The sequence below is a fragment of the Thunnus albacares genome, chromosome 18 (genome assembly GCF_914725855.1).
Source record: "Thunnus albacares chromosome 18, fThuAlb1.1, whole genome shotgun sequence".
Classification (NCBI taxonomy): Eukaryota; Metazoa; Chordata; class Actinopteri; order Scombriformes; family Scombridae; genus Thunnus; species Thunnus albacares.
The window spans coordinates 27537985-27561667 of record NC_058123.1 but is presented as its reverse complement, the minus strand read 5'-3'; the positions used below and the strand labels follow the sequence as shown (position 1 = coordinate 27561667).

Here is a 23683-nt window from a genome sequence, read left to right as displayed (position 1 = left end):
TGTTTAATGTTCTGTTCAGAAGGGTGTGACCAAACCTCATCCTTGATATAATGTCCTCCTCCTTTCTATTTCTATTGCTTCCTCTCATTTCTCCTACTTTTCTTTGAATGCTGTAGTAGTATTGACCCTTATTTCCTCTATCCCACTCCTCCTGCCATTTCTTTTTCATTTCTGATTTGATTAGACTTTTAATCTCAGCCTTGCTATATTTTATTACCATACTTATTTCTCTTTTTGTTGTTGCTCCTTTTGCATATTTATCTGCCGGCTCATTTCTATCTACATCTACAGTAGGTAAAAGTCAGACTTTTGGACCTGACTGTATATGTGCAGGAATCCAAATGAATTTAATTTCTATTCTTGCCTTCTTAATTCTGAATATTGTTTGAGCTATGCTGAGTCCTTAGCCTGGGAACTAGACAAATCTGCAAGCTCATATTTTATTTATTCTGGCAGATGCGTCCGGTCGCCCTCCCTTTCAGACAGCGTCCAGCTGATTTTGCCTCAGTTGAGCCAATCAAATCCTTTATCTAATATGGGGCAGGTTTGATATGATGGTTGTACAGAGGAGCGCCATTGAGGCATTTTCATAAATCAACAAGTCGAGATCAACAAGTCAATCAGAAACGGTTTTGGTTTCCTGTTTTTTCAAATTTTTTAGCAGAGTAACTAATAATATGCACTCATGGAATTTGTGGAGGAGATAACTGCTGTAGAAAATAAACAATATGCTTTAAGAGTGTTCCTAGATCTGAAAAAAGCATTTGATACGGTTGACCACGACTATTATTAATAAAACTTCAAAAATATGGAATCAGAGGAGTAGCACTATCTTGGCTAACCAGTTACCTAGAGAATAGGAATCAATATGTGCAAATTGGTCATGTTAAATCACAACTACTGAAGGTTAAGTGTGGGGTTCCCCAAGGCTCAGTGTTGGGACCATTGCTGTTTATTTTGTACATTAATAATATATGTGAGGTTTCCAGAACACTAAAAACAATTTTATTTGCGGACGACACAAATGTATTCTGCTGTGGGAATAACTTGGAACAACTTTTGGATACAGTGGGAAGTGAATTGAGGAAACTGAAGAGTTGGTTTGATTCACTAACACTAAATGTAAACAAAACAAAATTTATAATATTTGGGAATCTTTCAACTAACTCATGCAAGAAACTCATGATAAATGATGTACAAATCGAAAGATTATTAAAAGTCAAAGATCTCCTAAATCAACCATCACTATACACCTTGTACTGTTCCTTCTCACTCCCATACATTATCTAGTGTGTGGAATGTATAATTCTGGTGGACAATCTCTTTTATTGCTATAGACTGATAACTCGTGGTGTCACTTTTATATTTATCACTGTAGGATGTGTCTCATTACCATGTTTACAGGACCAGTGGCATATTTTATATATATAAAAAATACTTAAAAAAAAAAAGAAAAATAAACGTTAACCGAACATACAACACTGGAAGTGTTTTAGCTGATGTGTTTGGTTTTACAGCACATTTATTGTTCAGTCTCAGCGTTCTCATCAGTCTTGTTTCAGACAGCAGACAACGTTAGCAGCTAGCTTGTGAATAAATTGGAGTGTTTAGCAGCTAAAGAGGCAGATATTTTTTCTAAGGAGTTGTGAGCTAAAAGTAGTGAATGTTGTGTTTATCAGTTGGACACAAACATGAATCCAATGAGAGGATAATGTTGCTCTGTGTTTGCTGGATGTGGAAGCAGGCTGAGCTGTTAGCCACAAAAACTTTTTAAGGCTGTTTGACAGAATCAGGGCTGTAAATCTGTCTGGAGTATTTTTGTCCCCTAAAGGCCTAAAACAATCCATGAACGCAGCTTTAAGAAAGACACCTGCTATCAGATTGAACTTTCAGTGGGATTTTAATGTTTATATGAATTTACAACAGATTGGCTGATTTTCACTATTTGTATCACATTGTCAAACTGTTGACATATTAATTACATTCTAATCATCTCCATCACTAACTGAGTCTGTTTATTTTAAACTTAACTCAGGTGTCCTCTGTCAGGTCCTCAATCAGGACTTCTGTGCCAGGAGCGTACTCAGTTTGATCTTCCCATCCATGGAGGCGGTCAGACAGGTCCCGCAGTCCACTGCTGAGCACCAATCAACTGTCACCACTGGTGCTTTGTGCCCGCCCAGCGACAGCACACTCTCTAGAGCTGGCTCCCCATTGGTCAGCTGGAAGAGGCGGAGGGAAGAAGGAGGGGGACATGTTAGCAAATCAAAGTATAAAACATCATTTAGATTAAAATATTTATATTGATTCAGTGAGAGTGAATACAAATTTTAAAGGGCATTTCAATGAGTTTAGATGATGAAGATGAAGGTGTATTTACTCTGTATATGAGTCCTCCAGAGCTGGAACAGGTCAGGACGTGTTGTCCTTCAGAGTCGAAGGCGAAGAGTCGACCTCGAGGAACCTGAACCTGAACATTCATTCACAAACTTAGACCTCAGTGTGTCGTTACATTCATTTTTTGTCATCTATTTCATTCTTCTACTCATTTCACTTCTAATTCTCCATCAGCAGGATTTATATCAGACCATCAGTTTGCACACAAACACGCAATTTGTGTATTTTTTTTGTCTTTCTTCATTTATTTTATTTATGACTTAATTTACTGATTTATTTCCTATTAAGTCAGGTTTGGTTCTTCATCTGACTCTCTGTCATCAGGATGATAGTGTGTGTCAGGGTGCTGTGACCTTTGACCTTTAACCCCCTGACTGTGAATTGTAATTATGGTGAAACTGTGATGTCGTCCTGCTTCTCTAGTGCTTTAGTACTCAAGTGACGTTTGTTTGTTGTTGTGAAATAAACTAATGTTGAAGCGGTCTGTGAGGTAAACCAGCTGTTTCCATGGTAACACTGCATACCTGTTTGTACCCGCTGTATCCTGACAAAACGAAGGGGCCGGTGGCGTCCTGAGTTAAAATCTGCTCCGACTGCTTCACCCCACACCGGTGGATGTTCCACTGGATGAACTGCACACACACACACACACACACACACACACACACACACACACACACACACACGTTTATTCACTTAATTCAAAAGTGCTGTGGCAGCTTCTTTCCAAATATGTAACATACCCTGCGTCATTTAAAGATATTTTAAAAGTCAAGATTGAAAAGACATTTTAGGATCTGTAGACATTTTGTCACAATGTGTTTTCCACAAAATAACCACACACACACACACCTTGCCATCTTCTCCGATGCTGAAGACGGTGTTTTCATCATAGCTGAACTCCACACTGTAAACTTCTCCATCATGAGCTCTCCAGCTCATAGCACTCTCATAGCGCTGCATATCTGCAGCAGAGACAGACAGTGTTCATTAATATTTAATATGTTACAGAAAGTGCTCCAAAATCATTTAGACAAGTTGAACTATGTTTAGTGAAAGTTCATGACTTCAAATCAGTGTACTGTACTGTAAAATGTACTGAGCTGGTTCAGTAAGTATTTAAATGCCCAGAATTGATTTAATCATCTTTGCTGAGAATAATAAATCTCTTTGGGATTTTGGACTGTATATTTTGAAAGACATCACTTTGAATTCTAGTGGCTTTGAAGGGCATCTGTTGTTATTTCTGAGATTCTACAGCAAGGGTCAGCAACTTGGTTCAACAATGGGCCAGTTTTTGCTCACTGGGGGGGTGGGGGGTGGGGTACTGTTATACAGGTGCCGTGAAAACACATCCTAATATGTTTTGTTTCTTTTTTTCTTTTACTTCATTCAAGAATAAAATTGGTTGATAAAAAAATTTTGTTGTTGGTTGTATCTGAGGGCGTTTGCCATATTTCCCATCAGTAAGTGAGGGCTAATAGAGTGACAGCTAGGTCTGTCACGGTGAAGGAATTTCCCCTGTGATGATTTAGGGTGGCTCAACAGCGTGGTATACGGTCATATGTGGTATTAGCGTGCTTTGGTTTTTTTCTTTTTCTTTTTTTTGTGAAAATCAAGGTATCTTAGTCTGATTTTGTGTCAGCCGAATTGAGCAGCAGTACCTGATGAACACAGAAAACAGTTTAAATCGTGTTATAGCAGGAAACTACGTTGGCCTACAGCCAAGTCCCTTTAAACCTGGGATTTATGAATGGAGTCTGGCTGGACGCGCCTTTAGATTGTATGATTGGTGGAAAACTACTTTACCTCGCTGGTTTTAAGGCAGCATACTCGGCCGGACAGTGACCCAGGCGAGTTTGAACATATAACCGAGACAAGGCACTAGCTTAGCTTGTTAGCCTTGATGCTAGCTGCAGGAGGCTCAGGTGAGGCTCCGTGGAACCCCATGAGCGAGAACTCAGCACTCGAGATGCTGCGCACGGTGAGTGGGATCCTCTGGAGCCTCCGGACTGGAGTGGGGAAGCCACCGAACATTCAATAGACACGCATTAAAGTATAAAACAAGAAGGGCCTAGTCTTATGAAAATTGAAAAAATGTGAACATAGCGCGGTTGTGGCGCTTGTCTATGGCGCTGTATTGCAATATTGCAGTTATTGTGACAGCCCTAGTGACAGCAGCTTACGTTAATATTCATCTGGCAAAAAATTACTCATAAACATGAACATACCCTCTGTGTTACACTATAGAAATGTAAGTAATAACTTATCCACATACAATAGACAGTGCTTCATCACTTCAAAGTGCTGTTACTGACACAAATCTGTTCTGCTCAGATTGTTATTTACCTGTTATCAATCTGGTAAATCTATAAGATGTTACAAAGTCATATTTATTGGGATATACATAAGCCTTGTGTTTACATTGTTATCTACTGTAGATTTATGGTGAGTCATGAAAAATTTGCTGTCATCTATAAGAGGAAAACTTCAGCTTTCATTACAGGGCCAAATGGTCTTGTTGGAGGGCCAGATTTGGCCCATGGCCCACTATTTGCCTACCACTGTTCTACATTGTAAGAGATGAAATGCAAATAGTTAACAGATGTATTGATGATTCAAAAAAATCATTAATTGCATCCTTGATAAACCCTGACCCTGATAAACACTGACCAAACAGTCTGATAACTCCGTCAGCGGCTCCAGTCACCAGCAGGTTTCCGTTGTGATTGAAGGCCGTGCAGTTAATGGCTACTGGTTCAGGTTCTAACGAGAACTGGAGCTGAGAGACGGACAGAACGACAAGAAATACATACATTAAAGCTAATGCTATACATGCTAACACTAACATTACAAGCATTAACAGGTTATGATTACATTACACGTTAAAATTAGTGTTAGCATGTAATGCTTATCATGTCAGCATGCTAAAGGTTACATGTTTAACATTAGTATGGCTCAGCTGTACATAGAGCTTAACACTAACGTGCTATATGTTCACATATTAAGCGGTAAGCATCTTGATCTTAACTAACATGCTGTTTGCTATGACAGGGGTGTCAGCTCACTGCTCCTTGATGCAGGTTTAATGTAGTTCAACACTGTTCAGTTCATAAGTAGGCCGCTAGGCTATAGTTTTGCATATTTGAGTCTTATTTTTCTTATCTCAACTTTAATAATATTTCACCTTCTGTTCTAATAATACTTTGGTGCCAATTAATTTTCAGTAAGGTTTACTGTTTAAAATATACTGTGTTTTTGGCAGGTTGAACTTCAGTATAAACATTTTGCTCTGCATCCAGTGACCTGTGAGGACATCAGGTTTGTCACCAAAACAATGTCAGCAAAATGTGATTGGAGCTCACAACTGTTGGTACTGCTTGTTAGCTAAATAACTATTACTGAACTAACTGGTTAATTACCTGTTGTTTGACAGTTTTGGTGTCCCAGAGTAGCAGCTGTCCAGACACTGGTATAGGAAGTCGAGGAGAAGATTCAGAACTTCCAGATTGACTCAGAGCTGCAGCCGAACAGACGAATGACGAACCGCTGGGACTACAGGCTAAAGACAAGATACTGAGAAACAGAGGATGTTTTTTTATTATCAGAATTTATACTTCAACAACAAATATTCTTCATTGTTACATGACAAAATGTCCAACTCAAGTGTGCAGTTTTTACAAAGTCTATGGATTATTTCTATCTAGTCTTTTTCATCAAGAAATAGTTCCAGATTGTAACTAAACCTAAAACCACAAACTGTCGTTTTTAGCCATGCTAGCAGCTTTTGGTGTTGATTGAATTGTCTTGACATCCATAAGAAGGACTGCCATGAACTTTGGTACAGATATTCATAGTGCCCAGAGGATGAATCCTAATGGTGACCCCATTAGTTTTCCTCTAGTGCCATCAGTAGGCAGACATTTGTGGTTTTTAGTGTCTCGAATTGTCTTGATACCTACTGAAAAATTGCCATGAAACTTACAGACATTCATGCTCCCCACAGGATGAATCATAATAACTTTGATGATCCCTTATCTTGTCTAAAACTTGTCCAAACATTAGTTTATGACCAAATACCTTCAAAATGAAGGTGCTGTTAGCATGCTAACATACTTAAACATACTTAAAATGGTTAACAAGGTAAACATTATACCTGCTTAAGATCAGCATTATAAGGATGTTAGCATAAGTTGGCATTTAGCACAAAAAAAATCCCTGTGCCTAAGTACAACCTCACAGAGCCACTGGCATGGCTGTAGGCTCTAATAAATTATTAAATAAAAGTCTTAATTAGTGAGCCTTAGAGGTGTTGGCAGGTGGATTTTTGACAGAGCTGGGCTAGCTTTCCCCCTTTTTTTTCAGTCTTTACACTAAGCTAGGCTATTCATATAACCATTGCCACTGACATTGATATAGATCTTCTCGTTTCATACTCTTAAGAATAATTCCCAAAATGTTGAAATGTTCTTATTAGGCTACTTGTATTACCAGCTGAGGACCTCCAAGATACATAATTTTACAGTTCTACATACAGTACAGTTACTTAAATCATCAGACAGACAGGTTTACCGTGGGTGAGTTTCGTCGATATTCATCTCATAAAGATTCTTCTTGGCATCTGTATCGTAAAGCCGCACTGTGCCAACGCCGCTGCCTAGTAACAGCTGACCACACATAAACAAACACACAATCACACACAGCAATTTGTTTTCATCCTGGAGACTTATTTTAATCATCTTTACCAACCACTACGTAGTGGTAGTGGTACCCCTAACCCTAAACCAAAACCCAGTATTAACCCTAAATTTTCCTCCTGCCTTTTGTCACAGAATGGGAAGCAAGTCCCCGCATGACTGTGTAAAAAATGTTTATCCCCATGATGCAATAGAACACTTGTTAATGCAAGTCACACACAAGGTAGTTGCAGCTATGTCAAATATCCAAACTTTTATTAGAATCAACATCTACGGAACTACTGTTAACCTTTAGTGTTTATAACCTATGCCATGTTTCAATTTTTTGTGTTACATGGTATTCATATATACTGTATATATTTAATTTTATTTAACCTTTTGTTGCTCATCCAGTTGCCATTTTTGTCTTGGTTATCCATATTTAAAGTTCTGTGTATTGTCTATATTTGGATAGGTATGGTGTGTGAATATTGTTTAATGACAATAAATAAATAAATTATGGATATATGGATAAATCAAACAAATAGTTTCACTTTGATAATTGAATGTCTCATAGGATCACTATGTTCCCTTTAGTATTCAAGTTATTCCCAGAGCTCAGAAGTGTTATGAGTGTATCTTGTAAATGAGAAATTCTGTGTCCTTTATCAGTTTAAAAGTATTCTTTACTTAAGTTCATGTGCAGCCTGTGTCTCTTGTTCATACCAGTCTGTCAGGTTTGGTGGCCCACTCCAGAGACAGCAGAGAAGACTTTGACATGATGGTGGCTTTTGTCTGCATGATGGGGTTGAATGACCACACCTAAGGAGGAGAGGAGGAAGGCTTTATTATGTGGTTCGATTAATTATAAATGGTAATTACAATATGCATGTTTTTATTTTCTATGTTCATATAACCCTAAAAGATAAATAGTGGAGATTGACCTTAATGACTCCGTCTACATCCAAACTGGCCACCCGGCGACCAGAGCAGTCAACCCTGCAGGAGGGAGAATGATTAATGCTTAAGGTTTTGTTTTTATCTTTGAAGTGACATCAAAAGCTGAGTGAAGTCCACTTCCTCAGATGGTTGAATACAAACCTGCAGTGCATGATGGAGGAATGGTGTTCTCCATACTCCTCCTGGCTGAGTTTGATGAAAGGCTGCTCCACTGACAGACCTCCTCCCTCTGCTCCTCCTCTACTGCTCCTGCTATTTAAGGAGGAGTCAGGGGCTTCGCCAGAGGTCTCCACAGGAGGCTCCATCTCCCCTGCCTCCCCCTTCTTCTCTGATGTCTGAAGACAACACATGAAAGGACGCAATCAGTGTAAATGGAATCAGCGTCCAGTCCCAGTAGCAATAACAACATCTCGTCTCCAAACATCATTCAGTTCATTTGAATAGAATAGCTGCTCTAGGCAGTAAAGTAACTGAGTCAGACCCAAATTACCAAGTCAGACAATAAAATTTGTTTTTAGTTCCTCGTGAGATATGTGTTGCTGGAAGCTTGGTGTTGAAGTGACTACTTGCAAGTTACATGGCGAACCACTGGGTCTGGCGAGCTAACTGGAAGCATGCTAGCTAGCAGGTAATATGCTGGGATTAGCCAGCCAAAACTGATTGCCAAGCTAGCAAGCTTGCTACCACTTAGCTACTACCAATTAGCAAGTTAGCTAGCTTGTTCACAACTGAACGATAAGTTAAAACAGTTAATATAAGGGAATGTATATGCTGCAAGGACTCCATGAATGGAAGTCACTGTACCCAGCTATTGTTCACCGACAATAGTTCCAGTACACAATTCCCTGTAAAACCACAACTCCACATTTATGTTTGTGAACAGGCTAAAGAAACGAGATACAACATGCTAATTGGTAAACTTGAGAAGTGTTGGCAAGTGTATTTTTGAGCTTTGGAGAGAGCTAGGCTAGCTGTTTCCCCTTATTTCCAGGCTTTATCCTAAGCTAAGCTAATCACCTCCTGGCTATACTTACATACTACTTGAATTATTCCTTCAATAAAACTGACTGAACAGGCAAACACAGATTTTGTAAAAATGCACCACATGTAAATGATCACAGCTCTAATAATGCCAGACGTCACCCAGAACCACCCCTTAGGTACCTGTGATGGTGGTTTGGAGAAAAGCTCCTTCCTCTCTTTTTCATGATCCTGGATTCTCTTGTGTCTGGGATGTGTCTGCTGGTTTGTCTGCTGGTTTGTTGACTGTTGGGATTGGGAAATTGAAGGTTCACTGGTTGATGCCTGGCTGGAAACTGGCTTCACCTCCTTAGCTTGGACTGCCTCTTTTGACTTTGTGGTCTAGAAAACAGAGATTAATGTTAGATAAAGATGATGATCAGAAGTCTAACAGCCAATCACTTGGTTCCAGACTGCTGAATCTTAACCTGTATCTCTGTTTTTTCTCAGCAATTCAAATAGGTCTAGTGTTGTGCTCATTGATGGCTGTTTCCCCAGGAGAGGAAAAAATGACCATTCAGATCTTTGCAGGTGGGATTAAGAAAGGGGATGTCATCTTTAATTGCCAGAGACTGAAAAATAGCAATGGAAAAAAAGGCTACAAAAATGGTGGCCATTGTGGATGAGATGGACTCAGCCAGGTTGTTGTAAGTTCACTTGTAGAAATAAAAACTCTTAAATCGATACAACAATTTAACTCGTAACTTGTCCAAACTACCACTAACACAGTAACAACAAAGACTACTGGAAGGGTACATCCATCACCACTGTTTGGTTAGGACAAAATCCTCCTACATCCCAAGAGACAATGGCTGGCATGAACTCAATGTAAGACTGAAAAATGAGGTGAAAACTAAATGAACATTTGGTCAGGTTAATCACCTGGCACCAAAGACCAGCCAGTAGGAGATGGTCAGTTCAGAACTCGCTTTCCAGCAGGTTTTACCCAGATTTAGGGGATTGGAATTCAGCATGGTAATTTTCAATCTTGCATCAGAAGGAGGTAAATGATCTCCTGAAAGCTATACTTGAGTAAAAACTTTCTTGACTTTGTATTTGTAGAGAGAAGTTGAGAGGTTTCCTATTCACTTCAACACAGTCAGAATTTTCTGGGAGCAGCAACTAAGCAATAGCAGCTGAAAATGCCTTGGCTCTGACTTCAACACTCAGCAGACTGGTGAAAACACCTGAAAATTGCTTTTCCAAACATCCAACCAACTGGGGAGTCAAACAGGTTTGCAAATTTAGTAATTTGGCAGCTCCTGTGGCCTGCTTTAAGAAAATTCAGTTTCCTGTTTTCAATCTTGCTGAGCTTTTTAACTTCAAATTATAAACCCCTGCCCCACTCTCACCTGACTGATTGGTGGGTCCTTTCTGCCCACTGCTGCCTGGCTTGGTGAAGACCCAGTGGTGACCTGAGGCGTTTTCCCTGGAGTGCGCCGGCCTTGTGGTAGGAATGTAGAGAAGAAGTTTCTGGAAGGAGTGGCGGAGGTGCTGGTGGCACGCTGGCTTGACACCAAGTCCCTAAAATCATAGAGGGAAAGTGAGGACCTTTAACAACAAGACTATTGAATGAGTACAAAATTAATCCAAGCTGTAATGGAGTCAAGATTAAAGAGCATGCAGATATTGTCTGGTAAGAACAGAGCAAAACTCTGTCCCAGTTCTACTCCTTAACACTTCTCCTCATTTTGGAGTTGCGGTCAGTTTGACCCCAAAAACAGAAAGCTACGAGTCAGCATGGTAAAAATAACTCCACTGTAAAACAAGACATTCATGAATGACACAATTCAACAGCAGCAAGCAGTCAGCAGTAGAACAGATGTCAAGAAATATAAGGTTCAATTTGTGTTATCATTTGTCCATGTTTTACCATTGCCTAGCTTTAGGCTACAGGACAGCTGTTGTACATATGTTTCATTATTGATGTTATCTTTCTCACTGTTCTGACGCCAGAAAGTGGCAAAGAAAATTTAATTTGTGAATCCTTGTGAAAGAGAAGGAGCTAGAAGCCTGGTCACATAGTGACTGCTCACAGCTCACAGCTAGTTGTCAAACTACTGTAGCTGGTGAACTAAGCACCAACATGCTAGCCTACCAGGAACATGCGCCAGTCAGTCAAAATAGCTCTCCCACTCAGCTGGGTTGCCAACTGTCAATTGACAAGTTAGGTAGCTTTGTCGCTAACAGGACAATAAGTTACAGGTACAATAGTTCGAGATACCATCGCCTCGTGTCTCATGGGTCTTTTGTGGAGCAGTTTCAATAGCAGAGAAGGGTTATCTAAAACAAATTGTCAAAATTGTCATGTATAGAGCAAAATATCTTTACATCTACTTGATGGATTGGCACAAATTTTGGTACAGACCAGGGGCGTGTGGTTAATTAAGGGCACTGGGGCACCGCCCCTCCTACAATTCCAATTGTGATATACATACATAATCAAAAATCATTTTTTTTGTTATTGTTGTGGTATATGTGTATAAATTTCAGTTTTTACACTCACATAAATCATACATAATTACAGAAACATGCCATGACTAATGAAAAAGCGCTGCCTACAATCTTTGTGTGGCGATTTTCCACCAAATTGCTGCTTCCTTATTAGATAACATTTACCTCCTGAAGGCAAGCAAAACGTACATGGATCGTTGTGGTACTGTGGTGATAATTGTACAGTGAAAGCAGTTGGGGTGGCCAACAAAAGATACTTTTTTAAGCTTTTAGAAACCACTAGCCTTGTCGGTAGTCACCAGCAGCTAGCTACCTAGCACCGTAGCCTCACCTAGTGGATAAGTCACACCATGCCACTGGTACAGACATTCATTTTCCCCAGAGGATGAATGCTAATGTTTTTGGTCTCTTCCTCTGACTTTTCCTTTAGCGCCACCAGGAAATTGCACAAGCAAAAACTCATTTTGGACCTCAACTTCTACCTGTTTGGTTTTATTTTCAGTGATCATTATAACCTTACAGAGACCCTGAGTGCTGAGTGAGGGTTCGGAGTGTGTTTGCTTGGTAGCAACAGTTTTTAAATTGTATTTAAATGCACCACGTATACCAAATTTTCATATGTGGTATGAAATTTGAGCTGTTGTCAGAGCCTGTGATGCAGCATGACACAAATAATTTTCCAATCGACAGAACCTACAGGCAACAGTCGTTGCTTAAGTTGGTGATGTGTCTAAGTTTTGATCAACTCCTCATCTAATCAGCTCACTGTGGCTGTTTTTTCTTTTAAACAACAAAACAAAAATGGCTATAATATGTCCATACACTCATGGAGACCTAATTTAATGCATCAAAGAATTGGCAGTTGCTTATGTTACTGACCAAGACTACAGGAAGCTGTGAAGCAGCTACAGGGAAAGTTGTGTTTGCCCTAAAAAAAAGTGCATCCACCCAACTGCTTCCAGTGATGTCTGATGTGTACCCTGCGGTAGGAGTTATATTATTGTCGTAATAGTTCCCTAACTCTAAACCAAAGATGACAGTATCAAACATGTCAAACACAGCCAACAGCAATGTAAGACAATGGAACTTGAAACAGCAACAAAAGAATGACAACAAAAATACACATCAACAGTTGTTTTTCTAGCCTTGTTATCATTGGACGACAAAAATACAAAGTGTCAAATGCATTCAATGTACAAAGCTGTCAATCAAGTTTAGTCACAAATGTAAACTTTATGTTTTTGGGATGTCTTCTTTCTTATTCTGATAATATTAAAGAAAAACTGGTGTTCAATTATTTCTTATTACTTACAAATAACATTCATCTGAACTAAGAGCTGGTGTTAAGACTTTCCTGTTAAAACCACAAACGTCAACCTCATAGTGGCGCTAGAGGAAAAGTCAGGGCATTATTTGCTAGCACAGTATTTATTTCATTGCTATGCTGATGACACCACTCTATATAGGTATTGATCCTGGTGATCATTTTCTGTCTATCACATATGAAGCAGGCTAGAGTACTGCAATGCATTACTCTCATGTCACCCTAACAAAGTCTATAGTGGATACAGAATGCTGTTCTGGCTTCCAGACCAAATACGCAAGAGTGAATAGCTTGTGCCAGGTAGTGTGCAGAATGAAGAGCAGCGGAAAAAACAATGTTGTGGACTACATTGGAATGTAAACAATCTCAAATCATTATTCTAAGCTGGTATTCCCCTACTCTCACACATTCTGCCATGCTTGAGAATTTTCACTTAAGTCCCACTAGGATCAGAGAATAAAGTAACAGACCGCTGGAAATTTAAAGATGCACAAAATTAACTTTCGCATCATTTATGTCTTCAGTAAAATTGTATTCACCATGACGTCTGCCTCCCATCAAAGCCTGAATCCCATTAAACACTTGTTGTGGAGGTCAGTGCACTTGGGGTCAAAGTTAAATTGAAATTTTGCCACACAACCTGGCCAGAAAACCCTGCTGATTAATCAGCAAATTGCTCGTCGCTATGATTCATACAGCTTCTGCTTTTGGTTTGAAAGCCATGAAATTTTAGGACTGTAACACTTGACTATGATATCTGTGTCTGGTAGATGACATTACCAAGCCCGTCCAGTCCTGTTTTTACCATCTAAGAAATATCTCCACCACTTTCGAGTTTCAAAGATGCTGAAATTGTCATACATACCTTTGTTTCAGGTTTAAACCAGAAATCACTCTACAGGATCCAACTAGTAAAAAATGTGGCAGCCAGACTTTTAACTAAAACCGGGAAGAGAAATCATATTGCTCTGCTTTTCGCGTCTACTACACTTACTACCAATTTGTTTTAGGATTGATTGTAAGATTTTATTGATCACTTTTATGGCATTATGGCCTTTGTCAGCCTATGAAAACCCTTAGTGATTTTTTTAAGAAAATAGATCGTACTGACAAGAAACAACAATTCATCAGGTGAATTGTTTATTTGGCAACATCAACCGCATCACAGCACACAATGTAAAAACAGCATAAATATTATATCATTAACAATAAGTTAGTGTTGGTTAAAAGCTTTTTAAATATTTATCTTAAATGAATAAACACAAAATAACTCATCAGTTTTTTTGTCTGCTTTAAAGTGCCTTAAAATTCTTTTAAAAGTGACTCTAGGATGAAGATAAATAAGGTTTCTGAATGACAGTCTGTTACAACTTCACTTGTCTAAAAAGAAACAAAAATAAAACAACAACCTCTCATTCCTCCCTCCTCTCGTCATCATGTTTTCCGCTCGTGATACTACTGTTATACGGAAGACGATCAACGCCAAAAACATTAGTAATTTAATTCATTTCCCAATTCTGAGGAATTAAGTCAGGGCATTATTAAGTGAGGCATTACTGAATCACATTTTTTTGTAAGAACTCAGATTACATAAAATTAGCAAAACAACTTTACCACGTGTCATTCACTAAGACGTCAGCCATATTGTGTTCTCAAATTCAAATGACAAATTAACTATTCTATACAGTTGACACACTAAACTTCATAGTGAAACTGACAACTTTTAAAATAAAATACCAGTAAAACAAATGCAGTTACTGCAGTGAGGTAAAACCAAACAAGCTAGCATGCTAAAGTGCTGACATCAGAAATATTTCATTTGTCTGTCCTGTACAAAAAACACTGAAATATGATGGATAGAAATTCTGCTCTTTAAAAGACCATTTAAGAAGAAGATTTAAGATGGCTGCCATCTGCAACTTACAGTACATAATATAGTTTTTGTTTTTCATTTATGTGCTTAAACTGAAATGAAACCAGAGCTCAGTTTATACCTGATAATATAGTATCTCTGTTTTGAACAGTTTGTATTCAGAGGAATGTACTGACTCCTGGTAGAATAAATAACTTTGGTTAAAAGCATTATGTTGTTGACTCTCTGTCTTTTACATAAAGAGTCAACACATACAACATTTAAAAAACTGACAAAATGGCAGCCATCTTAGTAATAATCAGTCATCAGTAAAGACAGTGATGTTAGTGTCTCACAACTCAGTGTCTCCCAGTCGGTCCATGTTCTGGACATACGCCGGCAGCTTGTGGTGGACCATGTCATCTACATCCCTCTGGTCCCGACTCTCTGTCTGCAGGGCGAACAGCTGAACGAGAAAAGATGAGACAGACAGGTCAGATACAATGACAAGAAAAATTATAATCTGGCACTACTGAACCCAAACTTCAGCACAGGACAGGAGACAAAATCATTAAACCTCAGGGTTTTTTAAAAAACCAACTGAGAGGACTTTTCAACTAGCCTAAATTATGGGGTGAAATAGCAGCCTTTTCATAAAAAAAACAAACTTTTTAATCTAAATAATAGGACTATTTTAAAAATGTAATCATAGGACTTTTTTTTTAATCGAATGAGGTAACACTTTATAATAAAATATGGAACATCAACTGACCTTTTGACTTTATGAACCATTTAAAGCAACTGCTTGAATTACATGAGACTTTAAGCTTGCATTTGTCTTTTTGACATATTTCTTCTATAAAAATATTGAGTGTTAAAACATTCTTAGAAAAAACACCATTGGGAGTTTATTTCATGGTTTTAACTCACCAGCTGACGGTACTGTTCATTCTCTTCTGACAGGCTGGTCGTCTTCTGGACTTCAGCATCAAAACTCAGCAAGACTGGCTGGGGTGAAAACCAGTTAAGGACTGGAAACCAGCAAGTTCACAGTTTAAATGACACACAGACACAGTGGATCAGTGTAATGACCTCTAACGGTTCAGACGAACATTACAATGTCTTCACTATTAGATCTAATTCAGTTACAAACATTAAACAACATACAACATTAAACTGTGAATTTATATCTTCACTGCTGCAGATTCAGTTGAAGGATATGCATACACTGGAAGAGGACAGACAGGAAGTTATGCAGTGAAACCAGGAAGGTGTCGGACCACTGGCGGGAGAAATAAGGAGAGAAGGCAGGGTTCTGCTCAGGTGCTGGGATAAACGGTAGGATGAACCAATCACGCCACTCAGCCTGACCCTGCAGCTCCAACGCCTGCTTCTGGAAAAACTCCTGAGTCTTCTCCAGGTTTCCTTTCTGGGAAGAGGACAGGATGGAGGGATGATGGTTCAAGAGAGATTTTTAACTGCTGTTCTGTTTCAGAAACGTACAGTAAAATGCATTTCCCTACAGGATGTTACCTGGATGGTGTTGATGACGTAGTATCTGTACAGGCTGGTTCTCAGTTTGTTGACAGTGGATCGGTAAACATCCTCCAGTCTGCAGAACAGACGTCTATCCAGGTAAAGCCAGTACTCCTTCAGACCAAACAGGTCAAAGCTCTGGATGAACTGCTGCAGCTGATCGATGATCTTGTCCACCTGCAGATGGACAAAGTTTTAGCTAAGAGACAAACCCAAACATGGTCACTTTGTAAAATGATTTGTCTACAAAACATCCTTTTCTTGCTTAAGGAATAAAACGGTTAAACATAAAATGTATACAACTATATCTCAATCAAGTCTTACCCTGAAGCCTTTCTCCTTGTCAGCTTTGATCTCACTGTCCAGGTTTTTCAGAGTGCTGGTGAAGCCGCGGTAGATCAGATACTCTCTCACATGCTCATCTGTTCTCTCCACTGCAGACCCCATGGTGACCCTGCAATATAATACAGTGTATTATACAGTTATGTAATACGGGTTTCCTATTAATTGACAACCAATATGAAGTTGTTTCAACATATAGAGAAATTTCTTGTAACGAGTTTATTTCTGTTGGAAAAAGATTGAAATATTCTAATTGTATTGGTGGATTTTTTCCTCTTGTTTTAGGAAAAAGGTTTTTATGATTTCATTATAGAAAGAAATTACTTACAGTAATATGATGGATTTTTGTTGTAGTGTAGAGACTGTGTGGGTGCATGAACATTAATCATTCCCACGTTTTGGTCATGTGAATAGATGAAAATATTTTGGGAGAACATATGTTTAACCTTTAAGAGAGATACAATAGGACAGTAAGATATTGTATGTTGGTCTGTAGCTCTGTAAATTTTGTATTGTTGCCTGTAAAAGGCCCAAAACTGGAATAAAACAGAGCCTTTCACACCTAAAGGCATTGGAAGGGAAACATTTGTGATGGATAACTGACTTTTGAATTCACTTTTGAAGAAATGGATCCTCTTCACTGCAAACATGGCTGGATTTAAAGAAAGCTAAGGACTCTTTCTTTCTTTTGTGAAATACCTTACATATATATATATATATATACATTTTATAATAAATGGAAATAAATCTAAATCATTATCACCACTATTACAGAACAAACCAGGGTGATGTAGATGTTCATTCATCATATACTCACTGATCATTAGTCAAAATGTCACTGAAACCATGAACAACAGCCACTAATAGAACACCTAAATATCAACACTTTATCGATATATGGGTAGTAATATCATAATAACATGCCAGTTAGTCTCACTTATTAGACTAATGATCTTAATTAGCTTCATCTGCAAATCTGGTCTATTATCAACATGCTGGTAAGATGTTGACATTTTTGGCTGAAGTTTGGTGATTTTCACCCTGTTTAGTATCCAAACACACTTTAAGTTGACCCTAAAGTACAAATTCAGTACAGTTTCTCGTGTCTTGCTTACAGGGCAACATTAGCTCAACATTATATACAGCATACAACTGTGACTGAAACTCTTCTGACTTTATAACAAGCCTAAAGCGTCGTCTGTCCAATCTAACGGTTTCTGTTGACTAATCGGTAGTTTTGATTCCTTCCGTTGCAGACAAAGTGAACTCTCAACACAAACTAAAAGATAAATCACATTAAAATGGACACAGTCATTGGTAAGGAAACTGGCGGAATCAAGCATCAAACAACAGTAACGTCGCGCAAAATGAAGAATATTTGAGCTATTGGTTTTAAATTTGAGGTATCACAGAAGCTGAAGATAGTAGCTAACATCCGCGACATTTTTACATAGACTAATATTTTGTCCAATTTAAATCATGTTTGTTGTATTATATCTATGCCGAGTTGTCACATGAATCGTATAGATTCAGGAAATGCTTTAGGTCATCGCTCAATATTTCCGTACCTTTGTGGATAATAAAGATTGTCTTCAATTGACAGGATTTTCAGTGGAGTTTGGTTTCTTCGTGCGAGTGAACAGCACGTACCACCGACAGACAAAACCTTCACAAACCGGACACAGAATGAGCGTACTTTAGGTCCAAATATCGCCTGGTGCCCAAAGCTGTTCCTCTGTCACATTCTGAGACTTAAATAAATCATAAAATGTTCACAACAACCAAGCGAAAACTCTCTTCCTGTTTTCTTTTCCTCCTGACAGTCATGTGACAATTTCATGTGACGTAGCAGCTAGGGGGTTAACACAGAGCGCCCTCTGATGGTATACATATCGTACTACATCTTGAAGTAAAGATCTCCAGTTCATTTCCATTGCTAATGTAATGATGTTTTTTTCGCAAATTACAAAAACAAAGAGTACCTTCACAATTTAGTGTTATAATTGCATGTTTGAAAATACTTTAATCTTCCGTTATTTTATTTATTTATTTGAACTCCTTGACTGTTCTTGTTTCCTTCTTATCTTTAGGTACTTCCACATATAAGATTTTAATTGTTTAACATTTTTGTTATGATAACTGGAAAGTGTAAAAATATTTCAATCATGGATGTATTAAAGTTGTGACAAAGAGAAGCCCTCTGATGGGCGGTGCACGAGACTGAACAATATATGAAGTCAAAATGGAAAGAAAAGTCGTCTCTGTGGCTGATTTGCTGCTGAAAAAGCTTTGAAAACAATTTTGTTACTACTAACAAAGTTAAAGAGGAGTCCTATACACTCATTCATAAATGTTACCCCTCCACATACTATCTCAGAAACACAAACTCGTTTGTTTTGGCGTTGTGAATATATAGCCATGAATTCTGGATATTTATAGTTACCTGTTGCTAAACTTGTTCTCAAAGTCAAAAAGAACAACTTTTGGTTTCACATATTACAGTAACACACATGTAGATTAGAACTATTTTTTCCCCAAGTTAGGTTATATAAATGTCAACACGGAGGCAATTCCTAATTCTAATTCTCATAATAACTAAAAACATGTCTTTGCACCAGGATGTGTGACAGGTGCGTCAGGGGGCAGCACAACTCCAATAAATGTCTTGCTTATTGTTGGTGTATAGTATACCAGCTGTTGTAAATAAATAAGTATGCCATATATATATTTACTCATTTAGAATGTTTTGGTCTACAAGTCCTTCATCACACTAGTTACAAATACATAATAGCTGTTAGGGTAAATTATCCAATCAAAGAACCACAAAAATGACGTCAATTAGTGAATGAAACACACATAGGAAGCCAAAACGTTAGAAAAAGACAAAAGGTAAATAAGAGTAAAGTGCCGATGTTTATCATAAACATGCATCTAAGACTAGTTAAATTACAAATTAATTAACAGCAGACTGAAAAAGAAGAAGACCAAAGAAGAAAGAAAAACATAAAGCGGAAAGTAGCCTAAATTCCATGAGAGAAAAACATGATAGTAAACTGACCGCATAGCAAAAATATAAATATTAAAACATGACAAAAAACAAATTTGAATAATTATTAGAACACAATAGAAAACACACTAACAGTACGTAATATCTACATACAGAGATAATCTATAAAAGATCTCGGATCAGAAAATATTAAACAAGGGTCAACACGGGCGTCACATGGTTGCTATGGTAACACGGTAAACAACACCGAGCTGCTCTGTGTACACTTACCGTAGCAACAGTTAAACAAGACGTTGAGAAAATGTCAGCCAGGAGAAAAGAAGGAGCAGTGGAGGAGAACAAGGAGAGCTTCTCAGAGGAGAAGAGGAGTGCTGAGGAGGAGGACTTTGAGGAGGCGATGAGGGAGGCTGCCTCCTCCGCTGCTCCCAGAACAAAACATGGACCACCCAAACAGCACATCATCCTCAACATCCCGGAGGCGGTGGATGACTTCCTGAGGAACTTCCTCCGGAGAGCCGGCTTGAGCCAGACTCTGGACAGTTTTGAGGCCGAGTGGTACGGCTCCGTGCAGAAACTGCTGACAGAAACCCTGAGGACGTCTCCAGCTGGGGTCTTCTTCATCCCTGATGCTCTCACACACAGGCAGCTGCTCCAGAGTGAGCTGGAGACGGTCCGCAGGGAGACCGACCTGCTCAGGAAGGAGGTGCTGGCTGCAGGGGAGAGCCTGGTGAGGATGCAGCGGGAGAGGGATTTCCACCGGCAGCAGTACCGGCGAGCTGCTGAGGACAAAAACAGGCTGATTGAAGACTTCAAACAGTTGAAGAAACATCTGGAGTCCTACGAACCGGCGCTGAGGAAGCTGGACGACAAATACCAAGCAGCTCTGAGGCAGAAGATGCTCCTCAGTCTGGAAAAGGATCGAGTTCAAAACACCACAGACGCAAGACTGAGTCAAGAAAAACCCAGAAACAAGACAGAGAGAAGCATCAAAAAGAGCGCTGATAAATCGTCAGCAAGCACCAGCAGACATCCAAAAGATTCAGAGTTCTCTGTGCACAGGTAACATCTCAAAAATGCAGAAGCCCCAGTTCCTTCAGCCTTTCCTGCTCCATCAAAGCTCACAAGCTTCCTATCAGCTGCATCGACCTGCACCCGCGAAAACTGATCCTCGCCTCTGCCAGTGACGACCGCAGCTGGAGGCTGTGGGCGCTGCCGGCCAGCGGAGAGAAGGTAACTGAAACACACACCTGCATGTATCTATGAGAGAGATGAGACCAGATGACATAACATACGAGACCGGATGAAAAGAGATGTGAGATGGGATGAAATGACACAAAGGATTAAATTAGATCAGATACTTTTATTATTAGTTAAAAGAACAAGAGATTGTGTGGATTGTAGAATGAAATGAAATATAATGAGAAAAAAAACGAGTCATGAGACAAGTTGAAAATGAGAAAAAAGGGACGAAATTGATTAAACAAGATGAGATGACATGAGGTGAGAGATAAGATGTGATGAGACAGATACGTTGTAATTTATTTGTGAACAGAGATGAGGTGAGATACAATAGCCTACAAATGATAAGATTAAAAAAAGACACACTAAGTGTGGGAACAGACAAAATGAAATGAAATGATTCTGTAAGTTACAAGATGAGTTGAGACAAAATAAGCTACAATTCGGTGAGATGAGGTGAGCTAGTTATGAGAGACAAGAGACAAGACCTTGTGAGTTAAGAGGATATGTTATGACATGGGACAACAAGCTAAGATATGAGATGAAACAAGATACTATAGGATGAGATATACCATGAAATAATATCAAAGGATACAGCGTTAGATCAAATGCTATTAAATGCTAAGCTGAGATGAGACAAATGCATAAAAAAGTGAACAATATAAATTGATGTGAGGCCAGATATCTTTAAGATATGATATGACAAAATAATAAGCATTGAAGTGACATTAGATGGGATGATACTGATGGGAGATATGACAAATTAATGACAGATGGGATTGTGTTGGTTATGAATCAAGATACTATAAGAAGAGATATGAGATGAACTGAAATGTCCAGTTGAATGAGATGCTGTCAAATTAATTGAGATACTATTCAGACAAGAGGAGATAACATAAAATTGAATGAAACGTGATGAGATTAAATCAACTGAGATACTTTAAGATTTGAGCCAAATGAGATCAGATGAGATACTTCAAGATGAGATATCAATGACAAGGGGAGTGTCCAGTAAAACAAATAGATGAGATTATAAATTATTTCTTATCATATAAAATAAAAAAGACCAGATACTGTTACTAAGATGAGGCAGGATGAGACCAAATGACTTAAAAGAAGATCACTTAAAAATAAGATGAGATAGTAAAAATGTGAAATGAGATAGTAAAAAATTAGACAAAATGTGGCTCACTCTGATTGGTTGATGTACTGTTATGATGTCATGTGCTGTGTTGCCAGGTTGGTCAGATGGTGCTGACAGGTGAGGATCACTCTGATTGGCTGTCTGGCTGCAGTTTTCACCCTGAAGGAGGAAAACTGGCAACGACCAGTGGAGACACTACAGTGAGTTCATCTTCATCACTGCTTCACCTCCAACAATATACAGATACAAGATTGACAAGTAAATACCATCATAGAGTGTCTGAGTGAGATGTTGTTCCATCACGAGCCTTCAGAACAGCTTCAAAGCTTTAGATTCTCCAACTCTGGACTCTACTGGAGGGATGAACACTGGTCCTCCAAAATATATTCATGTATTTGGTGTTTTGATGATGGCTGCATTGTTCTTCCTGCAGGTGCGGCTCTGGGATTTCTCTCGTGGCTGCTGTGTGTTGACGCTGTCCGGTCACAGCCAGCCCACCTGGGGCTGCTCCTTCCACTCCTGTGGTCACTTCCTGGCCTCCTGCTCCGCTGACAGAACCGCCAAGTTGTGGGACCTGAACAGCCAGCGCTGCCGCCTCACACTGCGTCGCCACACCGCCTCCGTCAACAGCATCCGCTTCCTGCCCTTCTCCAACCTCCTCCTCACCTGCTCGGCTGACAAAACCCTCGCCCTGTGGGACGCCAGGCTGGGAGTCTGCACTGCCACCTTTCATGGACACCAGCACCCCTGCAACCACGCCACCTTTGACCTAACAGGCGAGGTCGTGGCCTCCTGCGACTCCCACGGCCTCGTCAACCTGTGGGACATCAGGAGGCCTGCATCAGCAGTGGCCACTGTAGATGCTGGGCCGCTGGGCGCCAACCAGGTGGCGTTCAGCCCATCGGGGAAGATGCTGGCGGTTGCCAGTAATGACAGTCTGGTCAGGCTGGTGGAGGTGGATTCCCATGCAGTGAGCAGCCTGTCGGGTCACAGAGATGGCGTACAGAGCGTGACATTTGACCACAAGGGGGAGATTGTGATATCAGCGGGGAGTGACGGGCTGATTAATGTCTGGTCGTGGTATAAATGACATAATGTGAACGAAGAAATGAGAAACTGTGTGAATACAGCTAATGATATTTTAGATGACAATCAAATTGTTTTCAGCAGAATTTGGTTTTCTTGTGATCATAAAAGAGACAGTTTCAGTACCATTACCAAAAGCAGTATTTTCTTTGATGCCTTAACTTGAGCAATAAGTTTTTTGACAAAAATCTTTTCAACAAAAGAAGCCAAAGTTCCCAAATGTCAAATGTCTCAACACAAACAGCTGTGCAAAAGCTTTAAATAAAATACAGACAAAAGTGGGCAAAATTATGATTTAATTCAAGAGAGATTAAGTGAACGAGACTATGAAGCTATGAATCATCATTCAAAGCTTTTAGTTCTTGACAGTTTTTGATACTTGGTGATATAGATTTTGATCAAAACCCAGCTCTAATCTCACTATAACAAGCCTATGAAGAATTTTCTCATGATCATGATTGTCTTTTTTAATGCAAACACCTTTCATGTCGATTCCTGATCTCTGAGGAAATTCATAACAATTTATAAATTAATAAAAATCTGTGAACCATGTGGACTCAACCCCTTAACATTGAACACAAAAGCCTTCAGTTTTAAGATACATTACAAGATACATAAAATACATTACAAAAAGTTGTGGTTTGAG

At 39.2% G+C, this 23683-nt stretch overlaps 2 protein-coding genes across 4 annotated transcripts; one reads left to right on the top strand and one right to left on the bottom strand.

Annotated features, from left to right (window-relative positions):
* Positions 1-1881: 1881 nt before the first annotated feature.
* Positions 1882-19862, bottom strand: wdr91 (WD repeat domain 91). 3 transcript variants are annotated; one of them, XM_044334401.1, is made up of 18 exons: positions 19839-19862; positions 16544-16673; positions 16217-16396; positions 15905-16112; positions 15614-15696; positions 15040-15149; positions 10406-10577; positions 9198-9395; positions 8175-8368; positions 8018-8072; positions 7800-7895; positions 6970-7064; positions 5820-5973; positions 5071-5179; positions 3250-3362; positions 2922-3029; positions 2381-2470; positions 1882-2222 (listed from the first exon to the last, which is right to left on the bottom strand). In XM_044334401.1, the coding sequence occupies exons 2-18, from the start codon at positions 16664-16666 to the stop codon at positions 2058-2060; spliced, it is 2253 nt and encodes a 750-aa protein (XP_044190336.1). In that variant the 5' UTR covers positions 16667-16673; positions 19839-19862; the 3' UTR covers positions 1882-2057. The 3 variants fall into 3 exon arrangements, with proteins under 3 accessions (XP_044190336.1, XP_044190333.1, XP_044190334.1); XM_044334398.1 differs by lacking the exon at positions 19839-19862 and adding an exon at positions 18130-18397; XM_044334399.1 differs by lacking the exon at positions 19839-19862 and adding an exon at positions 17166-17242.
* Positions 19839-23490, top strand: LOC122968889 (sperm-associated antigen 16 protein). Its single transcript, XM_044334406.1, has 4 exons — positions 19839-20612; positions 20648-20798; positions 22047-22151; positions 22385-23490. Exons 1-4 carry the CDS (start codon positions 19870-19872, stop codon positions 23039-23041), a joined length of 1656 nt encoding a protein of 551 aa, XP_044190341.1. The 5' UTR covers positions 19839-19869; the 3' UTR covers positions 23042-23490.
* Positions 23491-23683: the final 193 nt, after the last annotated feature.